General features: G+C 37.7%; 1 protein-coding gene across 4 annotated transcripts in view; it reads left to right on the forward strand.

Moving 5' to 3' along the window:
• Positions 1–22,294, forward strand: part of ITPR2 (inositol 1,4,5-trisphosphate receptor type 2) — a 526,334-nt gene that overhangs the window by 154,858 nt on the left and 349,182 nt on the right. For all 4 annotated transcript variants that reach the window (XM_027129402.1, XM_027129406.1, XM_027129405.1 and 1 more), the window contains 6 exons: positions 10,125–10,266; positions 12,332–12,493; positions 16,626–16,798; positions 17,706–17,825; positions 17,942–18,127; positions 19,494–19,745. In XM_027129402.1, the coding sequence (XP_026985203.1) occupies positions 10,125–10,266; positions 12,332–12,493; positions 16,626–16,798; positions 17,706–17,825; positions 17,942–18,127; positions 19,494–19,745 (1,035 nt within the window). The remainder of the gene's footprint in view (positions 1–10,124; positions 10,267–12,331; positions 12,494–16,625; positions 16,799–17,705; positions 17,826–17,941; positions 18,128–19,493; positions 19,746–22,294) is intronic.

Below are 22,294 nucleotides of genomic sequence, written 5' to 3' on the forward strand. Positions count from 1 at the left end.
AATGTCAGTTTTTCTCATGTGCTTTGGAATTTAAATATGCAGGCTCTTCTTGGATGGGCGATTTTTGTTTATCCTCTCTCTACATTCACTCATCTTTTTTATTAGTTTTATGGTTGCCTCTACCTGGCTTGCCTCAACAAGTCTGGGGCCAGATCTGATATTGAGGGCTGAGAGTTCATGTCTTATGGTAATTTAAGGCTTTAGCCATTGAGATCACAGGTGGGTATGTCCAGTCCTGTCTGTGCTTCCTCTCTTTCCTCCTACTACTCACTGTACAGCTAGGGCCCAAACAGGGATCACCACATTTTTAAGGTTCCTTTAAGAGATGGAGAAGCCCTGCTTTAGTCTCTGCTTTCTTGTCTTTAGTTTAACTCCTTATCACATGCTTTCAGTACCCATTTTCTTGCCAGTACTGAATATTATCCTTGCTCATCGCTGTCTTTCTTATTTTATTCCTGATCCACAAAGCTTTTTATTATGGTTTTAGGTATGTCTTTTAAAAAAATATATTTCATCTCTCATTGCTGCCTATGATAAAAAAGTCACAAAAAATTTTTTTAGTAAAAGCAGATTAATAAGATTGAATGAGTTAGTAGGACCTAACCATCTCCCAGTATAGAATTGTAATTTTATCTAAACTGAAAAAACCCACTTTTGTCTGCCACAGGCGGGATGCTTGAGGTGAAAAGACAAAAGAATAAGGTTTCAACAGTTTCGGAGGTCAAAAGAGAAGACTAGTTTTCTTGGCTATCATTGCCTCAACATCAAGGGAGGTGGGCTCTGCAAATAAGTTAATGTACAGCGATCCTCAGTCAAGACTTAATTTTCTTCATCATCACTCCATTAACTATATCAGTTTTTAGGCCATTTGGAGGAGTTTGAAGCAGAGTCATTTGTAGTTGCTCCCAAAGTTGCCCTTTCTTAGATGTCTAAACGTCTGAATACAATATCCTCAAAACAGCAAGAGAAAAAGAACACTAGTACTTTTAAAAAGAAAATGCAGATATATTTATGCTCGGACTGGACTTGTAGATTGAGCCACTAAGGTTCAACTTAATTTCAGTTTGTTCAAGAAATCTGAGCTCAAAATAAATGTTTTATTATTTCTTTTATGAATAACAGAATGATATAGAAGACATTGAGTCACAATTTCAAAAGAAATTCACACCACATTTTGATGCGTAGGAATCATGTTTTACATTTCTGTGGTTGCCCACAGAAGTTGTGTGAGTGAATCCTATTCGTTAGACATGTTGTCAAAAAGAAATAGATTGGGTTAAGATTTTAAATAGGCACACAAGAAAACATAATATCTCTGGAATTTGGGGGTGGAGTTTATGATCCTTGGAAGTGTGCTGAAATTTGGATGTGGTGGCTAAATTCTGGATTATGGATGTGTCCACTTAACTCCATTCCATTGCAGGAGGTAAATCTGGAGATAAGATCGAGATGCTTCCTAACTGAATACATTCCACACTTTGCTAGAGTCGCTGAATCTCTTAAATTGTAGTTTTCTTATTGATGTTATCATGATTGATCATGATGATAATGGTGAATAATTATGCTAACGTATGTGGATAAAGCTTATTTATTTATTGAAGTATAGTAGATTTACAATGTTGTGTTAGTTTCTAGTGTACAGCAAAGTGATTCAGTTATACATAAATATACATATTCTTCTTCACATTCTTTTCCATTCCAGTTTATTACAGGATACTGAATATCGTTCCCTGCGCTATGCAATAAGACCTTGTTGTTTATCTATTTTATTTATAGTAGTTTGTGTCTGCTAATCCCAAACTCCTAATTTATCCATCCTCCACCCCCTTTCGCATTTGGTAACCGTAAGTCTGTTTTCTATGTCTCTGAGTCTGTTTCAATAAATAAGTTGTAAATAAGTTCATTTGTGTCATATTTTAGATTCCACATGTAAGTGATATCATATGGTATTTGTCTTTCTCTGTCTGACTTACTTCACTTAATATGATAATCTCCAGGTCCATCCATGTGGCTGCAAATGGCATTATTTCATTCTTTTTTATGGCTGAGAAATATTCTATTGTGTATATATATACCACATCTTCTTGGATAAAACATATTTAAATATTTGTTGGATAGCTTTTGTTGTATCCAAAAATTCACATACGGTGCAGCTCCCTGGTGGTCTACTACCTGGGATCATAAAAAAATTCATATAGAAAATGAAAAATCACAGGAAGGAGGAAGAAGAAGGCTAAGGGGGGAACCACTGAAGTTCAAGTAATTGTTAAAATAATAACTGAAATGTAGAATTTAAAGGTGAACATTAGTGTATGATTTTAGAATATTATGATTTTTATAGATCAGGTAATACTTTCAGAACAATTTAGAGCATCTGATTGCTTACTCTTGTCTTTCTATGAAGTTCAGTTAAGTTTTTCCTCTTTTGTACAGGGAGAAATTGAAATGTAGTGAACATTAAGAGATGTAGACTGATAAAAATAGAACTACCATATGACCCAGCAATCCCACTACTGGGCATATACCCTGAAAAAACCATAATTCAAAAAGAGTCATGTACCACAATGTTCATTGCAGCTCAATTAACAATAACCAGGACATGGAAGCAACCTATGTGTCCATTGACAGATGAATGGATAAAGAAGATGTGGCACATAAATACAATGGACTATTACTCAGGCCTAAAAAGAAATGAAATTGAGTTATTTGTAGTGAGGTGGATGGACCTAGAGTCTGTCATACAGAGTGAAGTAAGTCAGAAAGAGAAAAACAAATAACATATGCTAACACATATAAATGAAATCTAAAAAAAAAAAATAGTTCTGAAGAACATAAGGACAGGACAGGAGTAAAGACGCAGAAGTAGAAAATGGACTTGAGAATAAGTGGTGCTGGGAAAACTGGACAGGTACATGTAAAAGTATGAGATGAGATCACTCTCTAACACCATACACAAAAATAAACTCAAAATGGATTAAAGACCTAAATGTAAGGCCAGAAACTATCAAACTCCTAGAGGAAAACATATGCAGAATACTCTATGACATAAATCACAGCAAGATCCTTTTTGACCCACCTCCTAGAGAAATGGAAATAAAAACAAAAATAAACAAATGGGACCTAATGAAACTTCAAAGCTTTTGCACAGCAAAAGAAGCCATAAACAAGACCAAAAGCCAACCCTCAGAATGGGAGAAAATATTTGGAAATGAAGCAACTGACAAAGGATTAATTTCCAAAATTTACAAGCAGCTCATTAACAAAAAAACAAACAACCCAATCCAAAAATGGGCAGAAGACCTAAATAGACATTTCTCCAAAGAAGATATACAGACTGCCAACAAACACATGAAAGAATGCTCAACATCATTAATCATTAGAGAAATGCAAATCAAAACTACAATGAGATATCATCTCACACCAGTCAGAATGGCCATCATCAAAAAGTCTGGAAACAATAAATGCTGGAGAGGGTGTGGAGAAAAGGGAATACTCTTGCACTGCTGGTGGGAATGTGAATTGGTTCAGCTACTATGGAGAACAGTATGGGGGGTCCTTAAAACCCTACAAATAGAACTACCATATGACCCAGCAATCCCACTACTGGGCATATACCCTGAGAAAACGATAATTCAAAAAGAGTCATGTACCAAAATGTTCATTGCAGCCCTGTTTACAATAGCCCGGAGATGGAAGCAACCTAAGTGTCCATCATCGGATGAATGGATAAAGAAGATGTGGCACATATATACAATGGAATATTACTCAGCCATAGAAAGAAACGAAATTCAGCTATTTGTAATGAGGTGGATAGACCTAGAGTCTGTCATACAGAGTGAAGTAAGTCAGAAAGAGAAAGACAAATACCATATGCTAACACATATTTATGGAATTTAAGAAAAAAAATGTCATGAAGAACCTAGGGGTAAGACAGGAATAAAGACACAGACCTACTAGAGAATGGACTTGAGGATATGGGGAGGGGGAAGGGTAAGCTGTGACAAAGTGAGAGAGAGGCATGGACATATATACACTACCAAACGTAAGGTAGATAGCTAGTGGGAAGCAGCCGCATAGCATGGGGATATTGGCTCGGTGCTTTGTGACCACCTGGAAGGGTGGAATAGGGAGGGTGGGAGGTAGGGAGACACAAGAGGGAAGAGATATGGGAACATATGTATATGTATAACTGATTCACTTTGTTATAAAGCAGAAACAAACAAACAAAAAAGAAAATGGACTTGAGGACATGAGGAGGGGGAAGGGTAAGCTGGGGTGAAGTGAGAGAGTGGCATGGACGTATATACAGTACCAAATGTGAAATAGATAGCTAGTGGGAAGCAGCCAAATAGCACAGGGAGATCAACTCGGTGCTTTGTGACCACCTAGAGGGGTGGGATAGGGAGGGTGGGAGGGGATGCAACAGGAAGGAGATATGGGGATATATGTATATGTATAGCTGATTCACTTTGTTACACAGCAGAAACTAACACCATTGTAAAGCAATTATGCTCCAATAAAGATGCTTAAAAAAAAAAAAGAAATGTAGTCTAAGTTAATAGTGAAAAAGAAAAGAATCTAAATTAAGAATTTAGTTTAGATCTCAGAGCCGTGTCCCATGCAGAGTCTCTGCAGGCATCCCACCGCCGCCATATTAAAGTGCCGGTGCTGTCTTTTCACAATCTGAAGCACTGCATGCAAGGTCTCTGCACAAGGCCCCCTGTGAGCATGTGAAACTAGACAAAGCACAAAGGAAAATACATAAAAAGGAAGAACTACAATCCTGCAGCCTGTGGAACAAAAACCACATTCACAGAAAGAGAGACAAGATGAAAAGGCAGAGGGCTATGTACCAGATGAAGGAACAAGATAAAACCCCAGAAAAACAACTAAATGAAGTGGAGATAGCAACCTTCCAGAAAAAGAATTCAGAGCAACGATAGTGACGATGATCCAGTACCTCAGAAAAAGAATGGAGGCAGAGATCCAGAAGATGCAAGAAATGTTTAACAAAGATTTAGAAGAATTAAAGAACAAACAGAGATGAACAATACAGTAACTGGAATGAAAACTACACTAGAAGGAATCAGTAGCAGAATAACTGAGGCAGAAGAACGGATAAGTGACCTGGACGACAGAATGGTGGAATTCACTGCTGCAGAACAGAATGAAAAGAAATGAAGACAGCCTAAGAGACCTCTAGGACAACATTAAATGCAACAACATTCGCATTATAGGGGTCCCAGAAGGAGAAGAGAGAGAGAAAGGACCAGAGAAAATATTTGAAGAGATTGTAGTCGAAAACTTCCCTAACATGGGAAAGAAAGTAGCCACCCAATTCCAGGAAGCACAGAGACTCCCATACAGGATAAACCCAAGGAGAAACACACCGAGACACATAGTAATCAAATTGGCAAAAGTTAGAGACAAAGAAAAATTATTGAAAGCAGCAAGGGAAAAATGACAAATAACATACAAGGGAACTCTCATAAGGTTAACAGCTGATTTCTCAGCAGAAACTCTACAAGCCAGAAGGGAGTGGCATAATATACTTAAAGTGATGAAAGGGAAAAACCTATTACCAAGATTACTCTACTGGGCAAGGATCTCATTCAGATTCATTGGAGAAATCAAAAGCTTTACAGACAAGCAAAAGCTAAGAGAATTCAGCACCACCAAACCAGCTCTACAAAAAATGCTAAAGGAACTTCTCTAAGTGGGAAACACAAGAGAAGAAAAGAACCTACAAAAACAAACCCAAAACAATTAAGAAAATGAGAATAGGAACATACGTATGGATAATTACCTTAAATGTGAATGGATTAAATGCTCCAACCAAAAGACACAGGCATGCTGAATGGATACAAAAACAAGACCCATATATATATGCTGTCTACAAGAGACCCACTTCAGACCTAGGGACACATACCGACTGAAAGTGAGGGGTTGGAAAAAGACATTCCGTGCAAAAGGAGATCAAAAGAAAGCAGGAGTAGCATTACTCATATCAGATAAAATAGACTTTAAAATAAAGACTGTTACAAGAGACAAGGAAGGATACTACGTAATTATCAAGGGATCAATGCGAGAAGATATAACTCTTATAAATATATATGCACCCAACATGGGAGCACCTCCATACATAAAGCAACTGCTAACAGCTATAAAAGAGGAAATCGACAGTAACACAATAATAGTGGGGGACTTTAACTTCTCACTTACACCAATGGACAGATCATGCAAAATGAAAATAAATAAGAAAACAGAAGCTTTAAATGACAAAAAGACCGGATAGATTTAATTGATATTTATAGGACATTCTTTCCAAAAACAGGAGATTACACTTTCTTCTCAAGTGCACACAGAACATTCTCCAGGATAGATCACATCTTGGGTCAGAAATCAAGTAAATTTAAGAAAATTCAAATCATATCAAACATCTTTTCTGAACACAACGCTATGAGATTAGAAATCAATTACAGGGAAAAAAATCTGTAAAAAACACAAACACATGGAGGCTAAAAAGTACATTACTGAATAACCAAGAGATCGCCGAAGAAGTCAGAGAGGAAATCAAAAAATACCTAGAGACAAATGACAATGAAAGCATGAAGATCCAAAACCTATGGGATGCAGCAAAAGCAGTTGTAAGAGGGAGGTTTATAGCTATACAACCCTACCTCAAGAAACAAGAAAAATATCAAATAAACAATCTATCATTACACCTAAAGGAACTAGAGAAAGAAGAACAAACAAAACCCAATGTTAGCAGAAGGAAATAAATCATAAAGATCAGAGAAGAAATAAATGAAATAGAAACAAAGAAAACAATAACAAAGATCAATAAAACTAAAAGCTAGTTCTTTGAGAAGGTAAACAAAATTGATAAACCATTAGCCAGACTCATCAAGAAAAAGAGGGAGGGGACTCAAATCAATAAAATTACAAATGCAAAAGGAGAAGTTACAACAGACACTGCAGAAATACAGAGCATCTTAAGAGACTATTACAAGCAACTCTATGCCAATAAAATGGACAACCTGGAAGAAATGGACAAATTCTTAGAAAGGTATAACCTTTCAAGACTGAATGAGGAAGAAATAGAAAATATGAACAGACCAATCAGAAGTAATGAAATTGAAACTGTGATTAAATCACCAGATGGCTTCACAGGTGAAGTCTATCAAACATTTAGAGAAGAGCTAACACCCATCCTTCTCAAACTCTTCCAAAAAATTGCAGAGGAAGGAACACTCCCAAAATCATTCTATGAGGCCATCATCACCCTCATACCAAAACCAGAAAAAGATACTACAAAAAAAGAAAATTACAGACCAATATCACTGATGCATATAGATGAAAAAATCCTCAACTAAATACTAGCAAACAGAATCCAACAACACATTAAAAGGATCATGCACCATGATCAAGTGGGATTTATCCCAGGGATGCAAGGATTCTTCAATATACACAAATTAATCAATGTGATACACTATATTAACAAATTGAAGAATAAAAACTATATGATCACCTCAATAGATGCAGAAAAAGCTTTTGACGAAATTCAACACCCACTTATGATAAAGTCTCTCCAGAGAGTGGGCATAGAGGGAACCTACCTCAACATAATAAAGGCCATATATGACAAACCCACAGCAAGCATCATTCTCCATGGTGAAAAACTGTAAGCATTTCCTCTAAGATCAGGAACAAGACAAGGATGTCCACTCTCACCACTGTTATTCAACATAGTTTTGGAAGTTCTAGCCACGGCAATCAGAGAAGAGAAAGAAATAAAAGGAATGCAAATTGGAAAAGGAGTAATACTGTCACTTTACAGTTGACATGATACTATACATAGAGAATCCTAAAGATGCCACCAGAGAACTACTAGAGCTCATCAATGAATTTGGTCAAGTTGCAGGGTACAAAATTAATGCACAGAAATCTCTTGCATTCCTATACATTAATGATGAAAAATCTGAAATAGAAATATAGGAAACACTCCCATTTACTACTGTAACAAAAAGAATAAAATACCTAGGAGTAAACCTACCCAGGGAGACAAAAGAGCTGTATGTGGAAAAGTATAAGACACTACTGAAAGAAATTAAGGATGATACCAACAGTTGGAGAGATATACCATGTTCTTGGATTGGAAGAATCATTATTTTGAAAATGACTATACTACCCAAAGCAATTTACAGATTCAATGCAATCCCTATCAAATTACCAATTGCATTTTTTACGGAACTTGAACAAATCATCATAAAATTTGTATGGAGACACAAAAGACTGCTAATAGCCAAAGCAGTCTTGAGGGAAAAAAACGGAGCTGGAGGAATCCGTCTCCCTGATTTCAGACTATACTACAAAGCTATAGTAATCAATACAATATGGTACTGGCACAAAAACAGAAACATAGATCGATGCAACAAGATAGAATGCCCAGAGATAAACCCACACACCTATGGTTAACTAATCTATGACAAAGGAGACAAGCATTTACAATGGAGAAAAGACAGCCTCTTCAATAAGTGGTGTTGGGAAAACTGGACAGGTACATGTAAAAGAATGAAATTAGAACACTCCCTAACACCATACACAAAAATGAACTCAAAATGGATTAGAGACCTAAATGTAAGACTGGGCACTATAAAAGTCTTAGAGGAAAACATAGAACACTCTTTGAGATAAATCACAGCAAGACCTTTTTTGATCCACCTCCTATAGTAATGGAAATAAAAACAAAAATAAACAAATGGACCTAATGAAACTTCAAAGTTTTTTCACAGTAAAGAAAACCATAAATAAGACGAAAACACAACCCTTAGAATGGGAGAAAATATTTGCAAATGAATCATTGGACAAGGGATTAATCTCCAAAATATATAAACAGCTCATGGAGCTCAATATTAAGATGACTAGCAACTCTATCAAAAAATGGGCAGAAGACCTAAATAGACATTTCTCCAAAGAAGACATACAGATGGCCAAGAAGCACATGAAAAGCTGCTCAACATCACTAATTATTAGAGAAATGCAAATCAAAACTACAATGAGGTATCACCTCACACCAGTTAAAATGGGCATCATCAGAAAATCTACAAACAACAAATGCTGGAGAGGGTGTGGAGAAAAGGGAACCCTCTTGCACTGTTGGTGGGAATATAAATTGATACAGCCACTATGGAGAACCATATGCAGGTTCCTTAAAGAACTAAAAATAGAATTACCGTATGACCCAGCCATCCCACTACTGGGCATATACACAGAAAAAACCATAATTCATAAAGACACATACACCCCAAAATGTTCATTGTAGCCCTATTTACAATAGCCAGGTCATGGAAGCAACGTAAATGCCCATCGACAGACGATTGGATAAAGAAGAAGTGGTACATATATACAATGGAATAAAAGCCATAAAAAGGAACGGAATTAGGTCATTTGTAGAGACGTGGATGGATCTAGAGACTGTCATATAGCGTGAAGTAAGTCAGAAAGAGAAAAACAAACCGTATATTAACGCATATATGTGGAACCTAGAAAAATGGTACAGATGAACCAGTTTGCAGGGCAGAAATAGAGACACAGATGTAGAGAACAGACGTATGGACACCAAGTGGGGAAAGCGGCGGGGGAGTGGGGGTGGTGGTTTGATGAATTGGGCAGTGGGGGTTGATATGTATAAACTGATGTGTATAAAATGGATGACTAATAAGAAAAATAAATAAATAAATAAATAATTTAAAAAAAGGAATTTAGTTTAGCTGTTCTCCCTTAAAGCAGAAATACTCTTCTTTGGTAATCAGTCATGGAAGAGCATCTGTGGTTAGGTGAAATGCTCTCAACACATCTGTTTTTGGGACTCACAGGGTTTTATTTCATAGTTGTGTTTCCAGATATTTGATTAGAGGTGGAGGTGGGGTCGGGTTGGAGTAACTGAAAAAGGTACGCTCTTCATAAAGATTTAAGTAAATATTAACTGCATTAGGTATTTTGTTAATTAAATAATTATTATAAAATACTTTCACTTTCCTAGTATTTTAGTTCTTAGTGTTTATTTAAATACATTTCCAAAATTAAGCACACCATAATGTTTCCTTTTTGTTTTATGATAGGTTTGTGACCAAATTATTGGAAGACCTTATCTTCTTTGTTGCTGATGTACCTAACAATGGACAAGACGTTCTGGATGTGGTAATCACCAAGCCAAACCGAGAACGTCAGAAATTAATGAGGGAACAAAACATATTGGCACAGGTGAATGTTTCCATGTACTAATTTTTCATATTTTATCTTTTTGAATTATAGTATCAGGAAAGTTCTTGTATTCGTTATCTATTGATGTGTAACAAGTTACCCGAAAACTTAGTGTCGCAAAGCAGATACTTACAGTTTCTGCAGATTAGGAATCTGGGGGTGGACAGTTCTTGCTCAGGGTGTTTCACAGGCTGCAATCAAGGTGCTGGCTGGACTGCAGTCACCTCGACGCTCAAATGGGAGAGGATTCACTTTCCAGCTCACTGGCATGGACCTCCGCACAGGGCTGCCTCAAGAGCCGGCAGTTTGCTTTCCTTAGAAGTGAGAGATCCAGGACAGAGCAAGAGAGGGCCTTCAGATGGAGGCCATAGTTTTCTTGTAACCTAATCTTAGAAGTAACATCTCATCATTTCTACCTTGTTTCTTAGTTAGAAGTGAGTCCATAAATCCAGCCCACAGTCAAGAAGACAGTATTCCATACGAGTATAATTCCAGGAGGCAGGGATCATTGGGGGCCATCTTGGAGACAGCCTATCACAGACCTTTAAAAACCTCCGTGGTCAGACTGTCTCCAGAAAATATGCTGTAATGCTTTTTTAAGTACAATTTCCAGGGGAACTTGAAAGCTGCCATCTCCATTTGGTTCCTACTTTTTTCCCTTTCTTCCTTAGAAAAGTAGGGCAGTCTATTCATCAGCTCCCAAGTGCTCTATACGGTATTCTGTTTTTTTCCCTGAAAGTCTAGAGCTGCTTCTATGCTATGTCTTCCTGAAATTGTTCATAACATGCCAGTAAATTAATTTACTCCTTAATAATATGCACATTTGGACATGCCTACCTTCATGCATTCTTTTTATTCTGATAATTGTTATATAAAGTAATGGGCTTCTGCATTAATTGTGGACTGAAGGAAGATACTTAAATAAAATTTATGTTGTTGATACACATGTTCTTGTGGAGTTGGGAAAGGAAGACAGTAGACATATTGTCAATTAATATTCTATAGCTGATTGTCTGAGTATATAAAATCAACATTTTTCTCAAAGAAAGTAAAGGTTGTAAATCTAATGAGAGAAAGCCTTTTCTGACATTAGCATTTCTTTTGTATAAAACATTTGATTTCAAGGACTTTTAGGACCTTGAATGATTTATTAATATTATTTCAACCAACATATGTCAAACATTTTACTTCAGTATTATAGATAATAAAATTCAAGGTTTAGTGAATATAGAATTACTGAAGAAACTTTAATTCATGTTATATTTCATGAACTACAAAGGATAATTCCATTCCGTTTCGCTTTCTTGTATGACTCCTCATATCTTTGCCTAGTTGCTCTTTCATAAACAATTTGCTTATCCTACCAGTTCATCTCCAGGTGATCCTACCTGCTGTCTTGCTGCCTAAAAGAATTATGTTCCTTAGTGATTTTTAAATACTTCCCACTGCTAATCTTCTTACAAGAAGAATCTGAGTCACTGGGTATCACTAGCTGCCCATATGGCTCCTTATTTATTTTGAATGCTTATGCATTCATTGATTTGGCCACATCTTTATGTATAGAAACAATAAACTAATTCTTTTATGAAGAGGTTTGAAAGCAATATTTGGAGGCAGTTTTTTGATGTCAGTTTCAGATGAAAAGTAAATATTTTCCTTATATTATTTTGATTCTAGAAAGTTATAGAAAATAATAGAATTATAAAGCCTATCGAAATCAAACTATATTTTAGTTCATCTGAATATGTTCATGTAACTTGGTACAACCTAACATCTTTATATTTTTATTTTAATACAATAGAATTTCTAAACAAAATTAAGCATTTTATTTAAATATTTTTTTGTCATTCAATTTAGGGAATCCTCTTAGCAGTATTTTTCTGTCCGTTAATATGTTGGTCTTGTATCCTAAAAAAATCTTTTTTATTTTTTACTTTACGTTAATTCTATTCAAATATTACAAAAGTGTTTTCCAGTCAGTGTAATAAACACACTGTTTATTGCAATGTTGCAAAACGTGCACCTCCATTCATCAGAATAAGCGGTTGTTTTTTTTTCCTGTTAGGTATTTGGGATTCTGAAAGCACCCTTTAAGGAGAAAGCCGGAGAAGGCTCAATGCTGAGACTTGAAGATCTGGGGGATCAAAGATATGCCCCCTACAAGTACATGCTGAGGCTGTGCTACCGTGTGCTGAGACATTCACAGCAGGACTACCGGAAAAATCAGGTGGAGGGTGGCTCTCCTTTTTACCTCTGTTTAATATCTAAAGTATGGGCAAAGTTCTTTGGTTACTGTTCTAAGACATTTAAATGGGAACGGGAAATTCTGCTTTGCAATGCAATGTTTTATATCGGCAACACACAAAAATGACTTAAAATGTAATTGAGCTGACATATGTATTTATTCTTCCATGTAAAGTTAGAATTGTCAGGGGAGGATGTCTAAGTCCTTGTATGTGCATGGTATTAGCTCCTGCTGGGCAGGAGCCATGCTGGATATGTTATGTAAAGATGAATGAGACATTTTTTGGCATTTCCAGGAGCATGTGCAGTACCAAATCGCTGTGTGTAGGCCAAAGAATTCATTGTCTGGTGGAAAAGGTATGACATGTACATCTGAAACATAAGGTAGAGGCATAGAGGGGACAGGAGAGATAGGAGAGCATTGTGGGAATTCAGGAGAGAGAGGAGCTCAGCTGGGGGAACCCAGGAAGACCACTTGGAGAAGAAGCATTTGGGTTGGATGAAAATCATTTTCAGAAATTGTATGGGAACAAGCATTTTAGTGAAGAGATATTTCTGAAAAGAGAATGATGGATCCTAGAAAGGGCACTTTCATCCCAAGACATTCCTAACTGTGGAGGACAGGGAACCCAGGTGTGTCCAGGGATATAGCTAAAAGTTCCCAACTGCAAGTGAAGTTTCTTTTAAGTCTCAGTTTTGTCTTAAAATATATATAATATTTTGCAATGTGCTCAATAATACACATTTGCTGAATATAACATTGCTTTCAGTTAATTATCGTTTGGTACATTAGTGTCCCATGTTTCTCTTAGCCAGTTGGAGAGATGAGTACATAGTTTGTAAACTTCACTGATGAGTTTGGTCCATGGGGAAGGATGCTGTAAGAGAAAGCTGGGAAGGCAGGTAGGGCTGAGCCATGGAGGGGCTAGGTTGTCAGGCCTGGAGGCTGCAGGTTATTTGGGAATAGTTAGTAGTATTTACTGAGTGCTAACATTTTACCAGGTTCAGTTCTAAGCACTTTTCACAACATAACTTGGTTAATACTGGGTTAAGATGAAGAACTGAGGCACAGAGAGGTTAAATAAATTGCCAAAGAATACACAGTTTTGACTGGAGCCAGTATTCAAACCCAGGCTCTTAATAATCATAGTACTGCCTCGAAAGTAGTCTAAAAGTTATTTGGCAAGAAAAAAAAATTGCTTTAAAAAAAAGTGTGAAAATACATTTTTTTTGAAATTCAGTTTAAAGATTAAGAAAAAGTCTAAAAAGAATATGTAAAACAGATTAACCAGAAGATAAATAATTTGACAAGGACAAGAGTGAGGAAGCAGATAATATAAACAGATTCTTAAATGCTTTTTAATATAATCCTAGTTATAAACATTTTTCCTCCCAATTGAAAATGCTTGTCATTGGAATTATTTTTCCCAACTTCATTGCATTCCTTTAAGATGGCAAGGTAATGTAGGTAAAGTTATGTTGTTTTATTGGAAGGAAAATTAAGTTCCAGAACGTCAAACGACAGCACTCAGAGAGTCAGCTTCCGAGAAGCCCCAGATACCAGGGCCATGTTATTCAGCGGAGGTCAGGGATGGCGGTGGGACTGGCGGTCACTCTGTGGCCTCATTTCCCTTCTCGGGTCTAGAAAGATCTACTTGGCTAGACAGGCCTCCACTCCACACTACATGCAGTGGTCTATGAGAGAGATTGAATTAACTGAAAAAATCAATAGGTCTACAGGGTTTACCTGGTACCCTCAGAACCATGGGACCCCCTAATGTGTGTGTCCTCCGTTATACTCAGTCTTTGGGAGGGTCCTGTGGACCCGCTTTCCACAGCACTGCCCTGTGCTTCAGCACTGGATATCCTTGGTTTGGCTGTTCTGCTAGTACCTAGTAGATTGTCCAGGCAGCATGTCTCAACTGGTGTCTTTTCCCAGTCCCTCAAGGTCTGGCACAAAGTTCTTTCTCACTCCTCCCTGTCTAAGCTGGGGACTCCCATGCCTGGTGTCCTGAGGAGTGACTTCCCTGGTTGTGCAGTGGTTAAGAATCCACCTGCCAATGCAGGGGACGCGGGTTTGAGACCTGGTCCAGGAAGATCCCACATGCCGCGGAGCAACTAAGCCTGTGAGCCACAACTACTGAGCCTGCGCTCTAGAGCCCGTGAGCCACAACTACTGAGCCCACATGCTGCAAGTACTGAAGCCCGCGTGCCTAGAGCCCACGCTCTGCAACAAGAGAAGCCACCGCAATGAGAAGCCCACGCACCGCAGTGAAGAGCTCACTGCAACTAGAGAAAGCCAGTGTGCAACAATGAAGACCCAGTGGAGCCAAAAATAAATAATAATAATAAAAAAAATAAAGCATGAGCAGAAAGACTTTCTACTTTTTGCATAATTCCTTCTTCTCCTTTATCCTCACCTATATTTTATAGAGTCCTAATAGGGTATTCTTTTGTGATTTAGTACTAACCCAAGTCTTTCATGCTGAGTTTCTGTTTATTGTTATTTATAGAATTTGGAGACACCTCTAATTTCGTTTGATTATTTACTGACATCTTGATCTATTTATCAAACATCTGGAGGTTTGCCTTATATCGGGGTCTGATTATCATAGTCGTACAAGTGTATAAATTAATACATATCTTTAAAATGATACACTAATAAAAGACATTTACTTTACAACTGGTACCCAATATACAAAACCATCATTTTGAAAAAGGCCACAGAATTTCTGCGTAGAATATAATGAGATTTGTGTAACCAGTAGCATTTTCAAGGAACAGGTAGGTTCCAGTAAATCTTAAGGCAAAAGCACTTTCTAATCAATAGATTTTCCCATCATAGAAAAAATCCCCAAGGAGAATCTCCAAGACATTGAAGTGAAAACTTTGGGTTGTGGATGGGGTTAAGCTTACCAGTGCTGTGGTTGGCTGAGACGTGGCTCGGCAGAGAGGCGAGGTGGTGGGAAGAAGGAGCAGATGGAACCATGCATGAGGGAAGCTCGCCAGTGGCTTTCTCTTGCTCTAAGAATGAATGTTTCTGTGTTCACCGTGGCTCGCAAGGGCCTCACCTCCCACGTCAGCTCTTGCTTTCTGCTCGCTCGCTGTACTGCAGCCACAATGGCCACCTTGTGTTTACAGAACTCCGAAGACTGGGTTCCGCCATTATAGAGCCTTCCACTTGGTACTCCCACTGCTCGATGGCTTCTCTCCCCATGGCTGCCTCCTTTTTTTTTTTTTTTATCATTTCCATCATTTCTATCATAGGTCAAATGTCCCCTCTTCAAGAGTCTACCCCATCTCAAGTTGTCACCTTTTCCCATCCCTCTGTTTGTTTCATTTCACTTCTCAACATGTAAGATGATCCTATTTACTACCTCATTGACTGCCCCTTCTCACTAGGATGTAAGCTCTATGGGAGCTTATCTGTCTTACTGCCGCATCCCTAGTCTTGCAAACTACCTGGAATGGCTTTTCAGAAATATGTCTTGGATGAATGGATCTGATCAATAAAGTGATCAATCACATTATCTTGTTGGATAGCTTTTTAAAGACAAAAAGTGCTGTGAAATTTTATCATTATTTTAAAGAGATTTAATAGGTCATTGTGGTATATGTACAAAAAAGAAATCAGCTAAGTTCACCTGGGATCGTCATGTAACGGTATAGAGCTCATGCTTCATGAACAAAATGTCAAAGAGTCATTTTTGTTTCTATAATTATGCCAGAATCCTAGGTTATAGCTCTTAGTGAGTGTTGGAAGAAAGGCGTCTGTTATACTGGTGAAATCATTACTTAACATGTCATAAAAAATTGTCATTTTAACTCAGTTTATTTTTGTTTTTCTCACTTGTAAGAGTGTAAGCACCCGTATGAAAAATTATTACTAGGCACGTAATTTTCTGTTATAATTTGAATGAGGTATATGCGAATAGATTTCCATTTCCTTCCTCAGATATCCTATTTACTAAAGAATTATTTATTTGCTCTTCTTTAACAATAACTTTTAGCGAGTTTTCTGTTATGAATAAATTAATCAATGTTGCTGACCCTAATAGAACTTGTTATTTTTGAGCTCTTTGTCAGTGCGTTCTGACAGTCTTTCTCCTTTGTAGGAATATATTGCTAAGAATTTCTGTGTCATGCAGTCCCAGATTGGCTATGATATTTTGGCAGAAGATACCATCACAGCTTTGTTGCACAACAACAGAAAACTACTAGAGAAACACATCACAGCAAAAGAAATAGAAACATTTGTTAGTTTACTCAGGAGAAATCGGGAGCCAAGGTTTGAAGTGGTTCATGCAGTATTCTTTTCTTGTGGGGACTGTGGCTTTTTGCTTTATTTTTAGAACTTTTTTAAAGTTCGAATTGTTTCATGGACAAAACAGTGTTGGGCTTATTGCTATAATAATTATGTACCATAAACAGTTATTATAGGAGATCAAAACCCTTTATAGACGTATTTAAGTGTAATTGATTTTCACTCTGATAACTTGTGTTTTTATAGTACCCCATAGTTTTTCAAAATATATTCATATTTCATTCAATTCAATACATTGCCTCATTTAAACCCTTGCACATTCTCATGAAGTACACTGGTCATATAATATTATCCACATTTTAGAGATGAGAAAATAGAAGCCTAGAGACCAACTAGGAACAGAATTTAGAGTTTCTGACGCTGCGTCAAGTACCCTGTCTCTTATACCATGCTGCCTTATCTGGGAGAAATGAATGCAGAAATGTCAAGCAGATTGACAAAATTTTCTTACTTAGCAAGCAAATAAGTGTTAGAAGGTAGAATTGGGCCTCAGACTTGACCAGGCCATATTCATGTTGATTAAGTATGTGCTGTATGTCTGTTTTACTCAGTACAACATTAGCCTTGATCTGGCTTTGTTTTGATATTGTAAATATAACAAGTCACAGTGCTGTGGGATGAATATCACCAAATAAATAAAAGCAAACATATCATTTTTGGAAACAAGATTTGTCCTAAATACAAATAATTGGATATTTAATTTGTTTCTAATGGTGCGGTAGATAAGCAACACATTAGAAAAATGTTGCATGGAAATAATATTAAAAATATATCTAGAAAGTCAGTTTCATTATATCTCAAAGTATATTTGGGGGTATGATTTTATAAGATGCTTTTTGTTAATGATCAATTTAATTTTTTCTCCTGTCAGGTTTTTGGATTATTTATCAGATCTCTGTGTGTCTAATACCACGGCTATACCTGTAACTCAAGAACTCATATGCAAATTTATGTTGAGCCCAGGCAATGCAGATATTCTCATTCAAACTAAGTAAGCCCAGAGGATGGAGACATCCTATCCTGTTCATTATTTGTAAGCAGTACAGTTCCTTATCATGTTTCTGAATGAGCTTGTTCATAGATTTTGTGTGTGTTATTTATTTCAAGGCTGGTCTCAATGCAAGGAGACAACCCCATGGAGAGCGCCATCCTTTCAGATGACATTGATGAGGAAGAAGTTTGGCTCTACTGGATTGACAGCAACAAGGAACCTCATGGCAAAGCTATCAGGCATCTTGCTCAGGAAGCCAAAGAAGGCACCAAGGCTGATTTAGAAGTTCTTACCTACTACAGGTTAAGTATTGTAGAGAATGGTAGTTCTTAGTCTCACATATTCATTGAGAGATGATTCTCTGACATCTATAAAAGTTCGGTATCTATGAAGAAGAAATTTAAGAAGTTGTGTCAGAAGTAGGGTAGCTGAAATATTTAGTATTATTTAAAATATTCACAGTAAATGTAAACATCTGTGTTTTCCACATATACCACTTGCAATTTTCTAGTTTTCCACTAGTTTGGAACTGTTGTGCAGCAAAGGATTTTTTCCTCTTGTTGACTGGTGTGGGTGCAGGTGAGAGACATGTTGGGACCTAGGTAATCGAGTTGAGAGGGAGGTGAAATTGGGGTTGGGGAAGCTGATCCGGTTGTAGGGGTGGCCTCAGAGAAAGTTAGCTGGTAGTTATGTATATACCACTTGTGATTATGTGGAGACCTAGGGCTTCAGAGAAACTGGTGTCTTTAGCTGTGAAAGTTCAGCGGGGGCATATGGCAGTCGAAATTTCAATGGTAGTTGCTGGTGGTCAGTATATTGGGAGCAAGAAACTAGCTGGCATTTTTGAGTCTAAGGCTTGGAAACCCAAGACAGAAGCCCTTGGGCAACTTTGGGCCCAAAAGACAGGAATCTGAGAAAGGCAGAGAATTCACTGTGTTCCCTGAGTTCTGTAGCTACAGCTACAAAGCCGAAGGCTACTTTCTGGATCTCGGAGCCTGATGAACCCAAGTGTACTGATGCCTTTGGATTGATCACATTTGGTTTGGGAACTGAGTGAGTCTACCCTTGGAGTGTAGATACCAGAGCCTGGAGCTGAGTGAGCCTGGGAAAGGCAGAGAAACATGGTTTCATGTGAGCTGTTGTCCATAGCCTACAGGCTTAGTGTATTTGCAGACCTAGGAAACCGAGAACTGAGAGCCTAATGACACTCTCCACCAGATATATGTTGCTGGAACAAGTAAGAGAAGTTGCAACTGAATGGGCATAGAGGTGATTTCATCTGTGAGTTGTCATTTTTTTTTTTTTTTTTTGCGGTATGCGGGCCTCTCACTGCTGTGGCCCCTCCCGTCACGGAGCACAGGCTCCGGACGCACCGGCTCAGTGGCCATGGCTCACGGGCCCAGCCTCTCCGTGGCACATGGGATCCTCCCGGACTGGAGCACAAACCCATGTCCCCTGCATCGGCAGGCGGACCCCCAACCACTGCGCCAGCAGGGAAGCCCTGTGTGTTGTCATTTGATCACTTAACCTACTACCAGAAGAGTTTTACACCAGTTATCACCTACACTGGGAAATATTGGAATCATAAAAGTAGATGCTGATTGATACTAATATTTATGAATTTTATCCAAATAAGACAAATAATGTAATATGTTTAATATTTTTAAGGTACCAGCTAAATCTCTTTGCAAGGATGTGCTTGGATCGCCAGTATCTGGCCATAAACCAGATTTCTACACAGCTCTCTGTTGATTTGATCCTGCGGTGTATGTCAGATGAGAGCCTGCCCTTTGACCTCCGAGCATCTTTTTGTCGCCTTATGCTGCACATGCATGTTGACCGGGATCCCCAGGAGTCTGTGGTGCCTGTTCGCTATGCCAGGCTCTGGACAGAAATCCCCACAAAGATCACGATTCATGAGTATGTTTGGAAAATTTTCTTTTTTAAAAAAAATTTTTAAATTTTATTTATTTTTTTATACAGCAGGTTCTTATTAGTCATCAGTTTTATCCACATCAGTGTATACATGTCAATCCCAATCACCCAATTCAGCACACCACCGTCCCCACCCCCCCGCGTTTTTCCCCCCTTGGTGTCCATACGTTTGTTCTCTACATCTGTGTCTCAACTTCTGCCCTGCAAACCGGTTCATGGGTACCATTTTTCTAGGTTCCACATAATGCGTTAATATATGATACTTGTTTTTCTCTTTCTGGCTTACTTCACTCTGTATGTCAGTCTCTAGATCCATCCACGTCTCAACAAATGACCCAATTTCGTTCCTGTTTATGGCTCAGTAATATTCCATTGTATATATGTACCACTTCTTCTTTATCTATTTGTCTGTTGATGTGCATTTACGTTGCTTCCATGACCTGGCTATTGTAAATAGTGCTGTAATGAACATTGGGGTGCATGTGTCTTTTTGAATTACGGTTTTCTCAGGGTATATGCCCAGTAGTGGGATTGCAGGATAATATGGTAATTCTATTTTTAGTTTTTAAAGGAACCTCCATACTGTTCTCCATAGTGGCTGTATCAATTTACAATCCCACCAACAGTGCAAGAGGGTTCCCTTTTCTCCACACCCCCTCCAGCATTTGTTGTTTGTAGATTTTCTGATGATGCGCATTCTAACTGGTGTGAGGTGATACCTCATTGTAGTTTTGCTTTGCATTTCTCTAATAATTAGTGATGTTGAGCAGCTTTTCATGTGCTTCTTGGCCATCTGTATGTCTTCTTTGGAGAAATGTCAATTTAGGTCTTCTGCCCATTTTTGGATTGGGTTGTTTTTTTAATATTGAGCTGCATGAGCTGTTTGTATATTTTGGAAATTAATCCTTTGTCTGTTGATTCGTTTGCAAATATTCTCTCCCATTCTGAGGGTTGCCTTTTGGTCTTGTTTATGGTTTCCTTTGCTGTGCAAAAGCTTTGAAGTTTCATTAGGTCCCATTTGTTTATTTTTATTTCCATTACTCTAGGAGGTGGATCAAAAAAGATCCTGCTGTGTTAGGGAGTGTTCTAATTTCATTCTTTTACATGTACCTGTCCAGTTTTCCCAGTACCACTTATTGAAGAGACTGTCTTTTCTCCATTGTATATCCTTGCCTCCTTTGTCATAGATTAGTTGACCATATTTGTGTGGGTTTATCTCTGGGCTTTCTATCTTGTTCCATTGATCTATGATTCTGTGTTTGTGCCAGTACCATATTGTATTGAGTACTGTAGCTTTGTAGTATAGTCTGAAGTCAGGGAGTCTGATTCCTCCAGCTCCATTTTTTTCCCTCAAGACTGCTTTGGCTATTCGCGGTCTTTTGTGTCTCCATACAAATTTTAAGATTTTTTGTTCTCGTTCTGTAAAAAATGCCATTGGAAATTTGATAGGGATTGCATTGAATCTGTAGATTGCTTTGGGTAGTATAGCCATTTTCACAATAATGATTCTTCCAATCCAAGAACATGATATATATCTCTCCATCTGTTGGTATCATCTTTAATTTCCTTCATCAGTGTCTTATAGTTTTCTGCATACAGTTCTTTTGTCTCCCTAGGTAGGTTTATTCCTAGATATTTTATTCTTTTTGTTGCAGTGGTAAATGGGAGTGTTTCCTTAATTTCACTTTCAGATTTTTCATCATTATTGTATAGGAATGCAAGAGATTTTTGTGCACTAATATTGTGTCCTGCAACTTGACCAAATTCATTGATTAGCTCTAGTAGTTTTCTGTGGCATCTTTAGGATTCTCTATGTATAATATCATGTCATCTGCAAACAGTGACAGTCTTACTTCTTCTTTTCCAGTTTGTATTCCTTTTATTTCTTTTCCTTCTCTGATTGCCATGGCTAGAACTTCCAAAACTATGTTGAATAACAGTGGTGAGAGTGGACATCCTTGTCTTGTTCCTGATCTTAGAGGAAATGCTTTCAGTTTTTCACCATGGAGAATGATATTTGCTGTGGGTTTGTTGTATATGGCCTTTATTATGTTGAGGTAGGTTCCCTCTATGCCCACTTTCTGGAGAGTTTTTATCATAAATGGATGTTGCATTTTGTGAAAAGCTTTTTCTGCATCTGTTGAGGTGATCATATGGTTTTTATTCTTCAGTTTGTTAATATAGTATATATCAGTGATTGATTTGCGTATACTGAAGAATCCCTGCATCCCTGGGATAAATCCCACCTGATCATGGTGTATGGTCCTTTCCATGTGTTGTTGGATTCTGTTTGCTAGGATTTTGTTGAGGATTTTTTCATCTATATTCATCAGTGATATTGGTCTGTAATTTTCTTTTTTTGTAGTATCTTTGTCTGGTTTTGGTATGAGGGTGATGGTGGCCTCATAGAATGAGTTTGGGAGTGTTCCTTCGTCTGCAATTTTTTGGAAGATTTGAGAAGGTTGGGTGTTAGCTTTTCTCTAAATGTTTGATAGACTTCACCTGTGAAGCCATCTGGTCCTGGATTTTGTTTG

The sequence above is a fragment of the Aethalodelphis obliquidens genome, unplaced genomic scaffold, assembly GCF_003676395.1.
Source record: "Aethalodelphis obliquidens isolate GAN/ISIS:26980383/991018 unplaced genomic scaffold, ASM367639v1 scaffold36, whole genome shotgun sequence".
Classification (NCBI taxonomy): Eukaryota; Metazoa; Chordata; class Mammalia; order Artiodactyla; family Delphinidae; genus Aethalodelphis; species Aethalodelphis obliquidens.